The sequence below is a fragment of the Alligator sinensis genome, unplaced genomic scaffold (assembly GCF_000455745.1).
Source record: "Alligator sinensis unplaced genomic scaffold, ASM45574v1 scaffold154_1, whole genome shotgun sequence".
In the NCBI taxonomy this organism is placed as follows: domain Eukaryota; kingdom Metazoa; phylum Chordata; order Crocodylia; family Alligatoridae; genus Alligator; species Alligator sinensis.
Genome location: NW_005842072.1, coordinates 561448 through 571601, shown reverse-complemented (window position 1 = coordinate 571601; position 10154 = coordinate 561448). Strand labels below are relative to the sequence as shown.

At 41.0% G+C, this 10154-nt stretch overlaps 1 protein-coding gene across 1 annotated transcript in view; it reads left to right on the top strand.

Moving 5' to 3' along the window:
• SLC17A8 (solute carrier family 17 member 8) overlaps positions 1 to 9237 on the top strand; it is a 39493-nt gene extending 30256 nt beyond the window's left edge. Inside the window, exons 8-12 of the mRNA XM_006023641.1 lie at positions 2016 to 2165; positions 3137 to 3269; positions 5434 to 5544; positions 8167 to 8294; positions 8899 to 9237. Of these exons, the coding sequence (XP_006023703.1) occupies positions 2016 to 2165; positions 3137 to 3269; positions 5434 to 5544; positions 8167 to 8294; positions 8899 to 9237 (861 nt within the window). The remainder of the gene's footprint in view (positions 1 to 2015; positions 2166 to 3136; positions 3270 to 5433; positions 5545 to 8166; positions 8295 to 8898) is intronic.
• The last annotated feature ends 917 nt before the right edge of the window (positions 9238 to 10154 follow it).

Here is a 10154-nt window from a genome sequence, read left to right as displayed (position 1 = left end):
CGCCATCCCCTCAACCACCGGACAGCTGCAGGCAGGAGCCATGGATCAAAGATGCATGGCTGTCTGCTGTACTGGGAACTGGGGGTGGGATGGGGGAACAAAGAACCTGCCATGTGGGCTCTCCCAGCTTGCTGGCTCAAGTCTGGGGGGTGGGGGCAGGTGGAGATCCATTCCTTCCCTCCAACCCCCAGTTCCTGGCCTGACAGGAGCCATGCAGCTGTCTGCTGCACTGGGAATTAGGGGTGAGAAGGGAGTGGACCCCCTGCTATGTGGACCTGGCCTGACCCTCACCTGAGCCAGGAAGCTGGAGGAGTTCACATGGTGGGGGACTCCGTTCCCCCACCCCGCATCCCCGGTTTCTGGTGCAGCAGACAGCTGTGTGGCTTTGAGCCATAGCTCCTGCCTGCAGCTGTCAGATGGTCAGGTGTGGGGTGGGGAATAGAGCTCCCACTGCTACATAGTCCCCCCCCAGCTGTTCTAGCTTGCCTTCGCTTTCCTCCCATCCCTCTGGTGACAGCTGGTAGTGGGGTAGGGCTATGGAGAGAAGCTGTGCTGGTCAGGCAGCAGGGGAGGGGGGAAGCCCCTACCACATGCCCCCCCAGCTATACTGGCTGCTGGGGGGGCAAGGTTTGTGGGGCCCCCTGCCCCACCCAGCCCAGGGGACAGGTGCAAGAAGGATGCAGCCTAGGGAGCAGTCTTTGCTACCTCAGCTTTGTGACAGTGTAGGGATGGGTCCAGTCCTGTGAGGAGGAGTTAATGGAGAAACCAAAAGGGCTGCTGGGATGCTGGGGGACTGCAACCTAACTTGAGTCAGGAGGGGATCTGGGACAGAAGTTTGATAGACCAGTCTAATCAAAACCAATTAAATCTGATACTACTTCCATCCAGGTCATTTTTAAACTGGTTTATGGGTGTTGAACTTCTGTTCTGTTACAATTTTAGATCAGTTTCTGACCACCTAAACCAGAAAAAGTGTAATGTCTGCACTTGGCCATAGTGACTGGATAATGTTAGTCATCTTTGGATATGCACCCTTTCAGTTACACATGATGTCCAAGTCCACAATTTCTCCCTTAAGATGCAAGGCTTAATATTAATGGTCCAAGCCTATATACAATCATGCAGAATTCACACACTGGGCTTTAGCAAGAAGACTGAACAGGTACATAAGATAGATGCCATTTTATAAAGAAAAAAAAGATATTTCTGGATTATAGTAGTTTTTCTTTTGGCTGAGTTTTGTTATGAACCAGGCATGGTTTTGAAGTAATTTTGTTTCCTGCAGTATAGATCATTGAAGCATAAATAGTAACCACACGTGAGTAAATTTTTGTCTTCTACCAAGGACTTCTTTTATTCACATGAAAATTTAAACTAAATTGGCACCCTTCAGTCAGTTAGGGCACCTACACATGTGCCTGATGCCTGCTCGGATGCATACTAATTAGCACACGTCAGAGCAGACTGGTGGCATGCTCCAGCAGTCTCAGCATCTTGTGTATTCAGTGTCCCTGTGCTTCAAAATGCTTGTGGAAGCACCTGAGAGCCTCCGCCTGCCCTCACCCCAGAGCATATGTACAGACACCCTTAGTTACCTCATGTTTGACTGCCCAGAGCTAGCTGAACACACTTTTTCAAAATATGGTCAGTATGGAAGTCATCAGATTAAATCATACCAGAAAGTGTGGAATATATTAATTTTCCCTCAAGTTACTTTATCATACTATTTTGGGGTCCCAGAGCACCAAAAAAATATTGCTGATAGAACTGTAACATACAGAACAATAGTTGTATGTTGAATAGCTGAAAAACCTTCTCTCAAATGCAAATCCAGTAGCTGTTTCTACTTGCTTGCACCAAAGCAAGCCAGTAGCAACTCCACTGACGTTAATGGACTTTGCACTGGGATAAAATTAAATTAAAAGAAAATCAAGCTGTCTGGTACTGTCCTTGTTTTTACCTATACAAAAAAGTCTTTAAATTTGTCTTTTTCTTTTTTTGTTTTTTTTTTTTAGAGATTTAGTACTCCCTGGAAAAAGTTTTTCACTTCAATGCCAGTTTATGCAATCATTGTGGCAAACTTTTGTAGAAGCTGGACCTTCTATTTGCTGCTTATAAGTCAGCCTGCTTACTTTGAAGAGGTCTTTGGATTTGCAATAAGTAAGGTAAATATGGGACTTGAACCTCTTGTGGTTTGGGATTGATCCCATTTGGTGCCGAGTCCCCAACTCCTGTTGAAACAAGGGTAGACAATAATTCACATCAGTGGGCAGGATTGGGCTCTTCTAGTATCCTTGAATTTTAAATATAATTTCTGATAGCAAATGCCACTTGATTAGCATAAAATTATAAACAGGAACAAAGAACTAAAAAAGACCAACTTATTTAAGAAAGAGCCTGTCAGTAGAAAAAAAGAAAAAAATAGAATCACCTAATTGAAAACACATACATAAAACGAACATAAGCACACATGTAATTATTAGTAGGAGCTTTGCTGTATAGTCATAAAATAATTTTCATTCAAATTCTCCTTTTTCTAATTGCACAGCAAGTATTAGAAACCCCCAGATTAAATTCTAGGTTGATGGACGATTTATGCAAAAACTCATAGGACTGCACAAGGTCAGAATTTGGAGGACTGAAAAGTAACTGTTCCAGAAGAACTGTAATCCTACTAGTTTCTAAAGCCACAGTTTATATTTAAAAAAAAAAATTGAAAACAAGCGTAATTCTGAAAAATAATCAACTTATTTGAGGCCAAAATGAGCTCCACTTTCTTTGCGATTGGTTCATTCCTGTTGCCAGTTCAGCAATGGTAGCCACAACATTATGGGTATATGCTGATACTGTCCTTGGCACAAGTGCTGTAAAAAATAAGTAGCTTTATTTATTCTAATTTTGCCTGTCATTCCAGACTAACATATGCACCCACATGGGTAGATTTGGGGGAGGGGTGTGTAGTGGTGGTCTCACCAGCCCCCAGAATGGCAACTCCTATAAGACAGATAGTTAAGAATCTTTCATCTTAATATTCATATTTCAAAAACTACATTCTACAGGGAGAATATTGCTGAAAAAATGATAAAGAAAATGAGGGAAGACATTAGCTTACACACAGTTGTTTGTCTAATTTCAGGTTGGCCTTTTGTCTGCGGTTCCTCATATGGTCATGACAATTATTGTACCCATTGGAGGGCAGCTAGCTGACTTGTTACAAAGTAGGAAGATTTTAACCACTACCACTGTAAGAAAAGTCATGAATTGTGGAGGTACTGTTGAATTCTGTAGATAAGTCATATTAATACACTGGAATCTAGGTGAAGATCACATCTTTGTTCACATTTAACTGTAATAAGAGACAACTTAATTGTATTCCTTCTGAATCCAGTCTTTATAGATGCAGTGCTGTTAGATCTTCTTCTGGAAATCTTTACTCATGTGGTCAGTCCTTACTGGAAACTTGTAGATACATAAGACTATTAACTATGGTCTCTAGAAAATATTTTTCCCTTTAGATATAGTTTTTCATAAAGGTTCCTCTGAAGTGTCTGTACATTTTCAACGAAAGTATCTGGCACCTGAAAGCTATGCAGAATTTCTCAGTTGAATATTCACAGAAAAAAAAACCAGCAGAAAAGCTACAGTATTTTATTCCAGCTTTTTCACAATTATTTTTAACTTGTAAAAATTATGCGTTGTTAGCTAAATTTATTTCCAGTCAACTAAACACCTGAAGGTAAGAACAATACACAAGAATGGTAAAATAAACAAATAATCTTTCACTAAAAATACATTTTTTAGGGGTGTTTAGTTTTTCTAGTGAGAAAGCTGAAAAAAATTTCTGGGTCAACAAAAAAAATATGGTGGGACAGGGAAGGGGTTTGGTCACTGAATTGAAAAAATCAGCACTTTCTGAAACTGACGTCATGGGCCTTGAAACTATTTTGGTCTGGGAGTTCTTTTGTTTCTATCCTAGGATGCAAAGTACAAAGTGGATGATGTAAATGAAGATTTGTTTGCCTCGGGGTGGTCTGAATTTGCCCTTACATCTTTAGGGAGCACTCTTAAAATAACTGATCATTGGAAGCTGCTTCTGTTCCACCAATTCTTGAGGCAGATGAAGAATTGTTATGTCACAAGTTGAAAGACTAATTCTTAAGGAAGGTAGAAGTTAGTTTCTGGAAGTTCCTTCAAGCAGGTTGGCGCTGGGCCTTGTTGCACCTTATGCTGTGAGCCACACAAATGTTGTTCAGTGTAGCCTGGAGTTTGGAAAAGTCACACTCTTAGTCTAGAAACCTCATCAGACTGGCCCTCACCTGCACAGCTGTGACTTGCTACTAGAGGCCTGGTGAGCAGGGGCAGGACTAGGAGCTGGAGCTGTAAGTTGCCACTAGAGGGCTGGTGAGCCAGCACAGACTTCTTCCTGCTCTATTGATGCAAGAGATCCTGGGATACTGGAGGACTTCAACTTGGGCAGCACCTCTGTAGGAAGTGACCAAACCTTAATGAAACAGGAGCTGGGTCATTTGAATCGGGGAGAAACCTGCCCTGGCTTAGTAGAACTTTGAGCTGCATAATGAGTGCTTAAAACCACTTTAAGGTGTTAGTGTGTGGACCAGGGGTGGGCAATTATTTCGGGTGGAGGGCCACTTACTGAGTCCTGGCAAGCCATCAAGGGCTGCATGACAGGCAGCCAAGGGCAGATAGATATTAATTTTCTAAATTTTTTAGGGGGCCCGCGGGCTGGATAGAATGGCCTGACGGACCACATCTGGCCTGCGGGTTGCATTTTGCCCACCCCTAGTGTGGACAGTCCTGGGGTTAAGAGCTCCAGGAGCTGCTCCAAACTACCATATAACAATTAGAAACTTGCGTCACTCAGAGGTGTATAAGTTGTCAATGGATTTCAGAGAGATGGGGCACTAAATAGAAAAGAATAAAGTAATTTAAATACTGTACTATGGATAGGAAAGGGGAAGTTTCTTGTGATACTTGATGATTTATCAATATTAATGTCACTCTTCTGTCTGAAAAATATTCATTTGCTGCTGTTATGAAGAACATTTCAGAACACTATCCCTGAAAGGCATTAGAGGAGTGAGGTTTTCTCCCCCTTTTTTTTAATTTCACATTTGCCAGCTCTTTGAACATAGTTACTTTTACAGTTCCCTTTGTATAATCTGGGGATTAGTTTCCCTTATTGGTTGTTTGTGTCTTTCATATAACAGTAGGGAAAACACAAGAAATTAAAAAAACCCACCCACACAAACCCTGAATATTAAAATGTTATTGCAAGCCCACAACAAATGGGAACTGGATTCAGTGGTAGCTATGATGCATGGAGGCAATTCACTCTTTTAGCTCATTAGGCTTTCTTGTCTCTTTAATCAATATATTTTATAGACTTACATTTATTTCTGTGTTTCATTGCAGGTTTTGGCATGGAAGCAACTTTGCTTTTGGTAGTTGGTTTCTCTCATACAAAAGGTGTGGCTATCTCCTTTTTGGTGCTGGCAGTAGGATTTAGCGGCTTTGCTATTTCAGGTAAATCTTCACCTGGTAATTTTTTCTCATTGGATTGGTTCCTAATGTGGCAGTCATGGCTGCTTGTGGGGAGTTCCTATATCCTGCCACAACATACTGATAATTGTATTTGCTGTATAATACATTGTACAAGAGGTAGAGTTTGTGAGAATCTGAATCTTTCACCCTTAGTTTACAATATCGTCATACTCTTCATATTACAACATGCATTTATCTAAGAATAATAGGTTGCTATCATTTATTATAGTAACTCTAACAGAATACAGAACTAACTAGTCAAATATTCTGATACAAAACTAGAAGGTTCAATGTGTGGTTAAGATGATTTGTATAATTCCCAGTTGATCTTCTTTGGTTCTGTTTGTTCTTCTAACCCATCGTTCAGACCTACCATAACTCTGACACTTGTAGAAAGTCTTTGCATTCCTCTCAGCTGCCTGTTCCTAGCTGTCAGTTTTCTCCTTGCCCTAACTTCATGGGCCCATCTAGTACCCAACTGAGCTCTGCAGCTGTTTGGACACCCTTGCTATTAAAATGTTGACCTCTGATAAGCAGAGATTCCTGTTAATCAGCTTGGAGAGTTCCTGTTAGAACCTAGGATTGGATTCCGTTGGATCATTTTTCCAAAAGGATCCAAAGGACTGTGCACTCTGACATTTCTCATGCACCAAAGTCACAAAGCACTCAAATAAGAAAAAAATCCCTACAATGTGTCACAAGTAGAGAACAGGAGACAAAGGCACCACCAATGCCCTGGCACTGTGGTAGCAGAATATTAGGTTAAAATGTGCTCAGGTGATCCAAGAAGAGGACTGTGCCCTATAGACTACAAAGGACGAGGAGGGGAAATAAACAAAGCCCCAAAGCCAAACACAAACCAGTGGTCCTTGTCAGCACAACATTGTGGGGGGGGGGCAGGGGGAGGGAGGGGAAATTCCTTCCCAAACCTAAACCTGGTGATCAGTTTGACCCTAAATGTTTGAGCAAGCACCTCCAGACAGCCCCTGACAAATTTTAAGCATTGGCAGGAACACCAGTGCATCCAAGCTACACTCCCTCCACCAGCTATTGCTTCCTCTAGTCCAATGCTTCAGAAGAAAGCAATTCCCCCCCATGGCCCCATTTCTCATTCCTTCACTACAGGAGCCAATAATGTATTCATGGGGGAAAAATGTCTTGGTACCACTAGCAGAAGGTCTGGAGCATAGGATTTCCAGATACTTCCCAAAAAGCCCCCTAGCAGATGTGCAGTTAAAGGTGCAATGGGATCTGATGCCTGATCCCCACAATTTCATTTCCTGCCATGCCACACATGCATAGCAGGAGGCATGATTATGGGATTAAGAATGAGATCCCATCACACCATATTACTGGTTTAGGAGAAGCCTGGTGTCCTGATCCTGGCCTCCCCCTACACCAGCAAGTAGCAAGCTCCTGTGCCTGGGAGCCCTGGTCAGCTGGTGAGGTTACTAGCTTCAGGGGCATAGTGGAGCCTTTGACTCGGGCTGTGTCCTAGAGCCCTGATCTGCTGTTGCTTCCAGCTGAGGGGACATATTGGAGTTAAGGGCTCTGATAGTCCCCTGAATCTGGGAGTGGCAGCTGATTGTGACTCTTAGCCTCAGGGGCTGATTGGCACACTCAGCCTTGGGAGTGAATGGAGTCAAGGGCTCCCATGCGCTCTGGAGACTGATAGCCCCAGTCAGCCTGGGCGCACATTCAAATAACGGTGTGATAGGAGCCAGCCATAAAGTTATTAGACATATTCTGTGTAATAACTGTGTGGCTTATTCCTTCTTTTAAGACTGCATTCATTACATTAATACGTGGCTGGGTAACTGCTTAAAATGTGATTAAGTGGTTAATCACATCTTAGGTGTAACATGCTGGGGGCCACGATGAGTTTTCTCGAGATGAGGTTTTGTTTTGGTTAATATTCAACCATTCAAGGTCACAATATCCTTAGATTGTGAGAAAAAATTGCTTGGAATTTACATGGCTTCTTGCAGCTTTCTGTAGCACATATGTATATTCTGCAGAGAAATATGTAGCACATATGTGTAGCCATTTTAATCTGTGGTATTACAATAGTTGATAACCACTTTAATTGCTGTTTTAATTTCTGATGCATTCTAATATATTTATCTGATAGAAATCTACAGCAAGTATAATCAATCTTGCTACTTGTTTATATTCTGTTGCCTGTTATTTTGGTAAATTGTCACTAAACCAGGTGAGAGAGAGATTTCTGAAAAATGGTCCCTACATTAAGGGATAGAAGAAAATCAAAATTATGCAGTATTAATTCTTTAAGTAAAATATCAGTTTAGAGTGCACATTTCCTAGGAGAGGAGACCAGAAGCACTGATGCTTGAATTGATCAAGTAGTCAAATTAAGCAATACCATGTTTCTTTTTTGGTATGATGCCTCAAAGGTATAGGTGCAAAGGTTTAAAGAAGAAGGAAATGGGATAAAGGAATGAAGCTCAGCTTACTTTGCTAATAACAGCAAAGGAACAGTTTTCGCTTTCCCCTATTCTTTCTCTAACCACATCACACACAGAAAAAACACATTATCACTGTACTGTGAAATCAAGTTGTTCATTGTTGCTCTTGTTTGTACAGGATTTAATGTCAACCATTTAGATATTGCTCCCCGATATGCCAGCATTCTCATGGGGATCTCCAATGGAGTGGGGACACTGTCAGGAATGGTGTGTCCACTCATTGTTGGTGCGATGACTAAACACAAGGTAAAGCATCCTTAAATGTTTCTAGAAAGGACTGAATGACATATAAGAATACAACCATTTCAGAGATTTATGAAAATCTAATTCTTTCTTTGTCTTTTCTTGATCTTCAGGTAAAAGGTAGGGGGCAAATCCTTAATTGATATCACGGTGTGAACATTTGTCACTAAAATTCCACTAGAACACTGGGTTAGGGCTATATTATGCCCCTTGCTGACAGCCTGGGAGCAATTTGGAAAATACCCCTTGTTAAAAGTGAGATCCATTTGGGAAATTTTCTGCAGCATAATGTAAAGTGTTTTCAAAGTCATTACTGGTTTAAGGTGGGTTTTGCCACCTCACAGGAACACCTAAGGTAGAGGCTGTAGCCTTCTAACTCCAGGAGTACTCTATATTCTGCAGAGAGATCCCACTGGAAGGAGAAAAATTCCATCTGATATTTTATTAGTCATAATGGAGGAAAAATAAATATTCTTTACAATTATTTTCTTAAAATCTTTTATCTATAAACTGAGAAATCAGACAGTAATCACAAATGGGTGTTAACTCTTGTTCTTATCCAGTCATGCATATATTTTTCACTGCAAACTTTATATCATTCTTTCAGACTCGTGAAGAATGGCAAAATGTCTTCCTTATAGCGGCCCTTGTGCACTATAGTGGAGTGATTTTTTATGCTATTTTTGCTTCTGGAGAGAAGCAAGAATGGGCTGACCCTGAAAACCTCAGTGAAGATAAATGTGGCATCATCGAACAAGATGAATTGGCTGAAGAAACGGAATTGAACAGTGATACTTTTGTTAATCAAAAGAAAACATACGGTGCTACTAGTCAGAACAGTGAAATAGCAAGAAAGGAATGGGGAAAGCAGAAGCAGGTAACACAGGACATAGAAGAACAGACTTCCTATCATTATGAAAATGGAAATTTTCAAGATCTGTCATAATACCTGAAAATATATGGTTTGTGTGGCAAGTGCCCCAGCCCCTTCTGTGCAACCACCCCCAAACCAGGCAGTATCCATATTTATTTTCTTATTCATTCATGGAAAATCTTGCCAAATGGCTAGGTATAATATGTAGTAATTTTCTCCTTGTTGTATAGTAAAGGGCTAATAAAAGGGAGATCTGGCAAATGTTGTTCTAGCTCTTGCAACCAGACCCATACTGGAGGAACCCCTGTTAATGCAGACCCTATGAGCTTCAGCTGTGTTCTACACTGGTGCAGGTGTCTTGTTGTGGGAGTAGGCAATTCAAATTCATATAATTTGAATATGAAAAAGGACAAAGCTATGGTGGATTTGGGGGTTCATGGTGATTGAATACAGTTCTTGCTGCTATCATGTGTGACCACAAGGAAACTCATTGACCTGAAGTCTGGCCATGGACATCCTTGAAGAACATTCTCATAAATGGATTCTGTACCTTGACTCTTTAGGGCTCTTGATGCTGTATTAAGCAGTGATGAGCAGTCAAAGCTGAAGGAAAAGAAAACTCGTGACATTTTTAAAATGTTGTTACATATAGTCATTCAACAATGGAAAGAGGAATATGTAACCAAGATCACTGAAGCTGTTATTTCAGCAGTGCTTTGTTCAAGGAGACTGACTACCTGTTCTTTTATGTAGGATGTACCCAGTTTGGATAAGGCAATACAATAGGTACTATTGAGGTTTTTCCCTCCACAGATTTTGTGTTGACATGAAGAAAATACTTTTGAAACAAAAATCATCTTCCCATTCATCATTAGTGATGTAATATTATTTCCACTTATGAAAGGAAATTGTAGTCCTGTCAGGATAAGCTTTTCACTCAGTACATTATTGTAAAGTGCTTTAAATATATTTTTCTAGGATTAAATTTG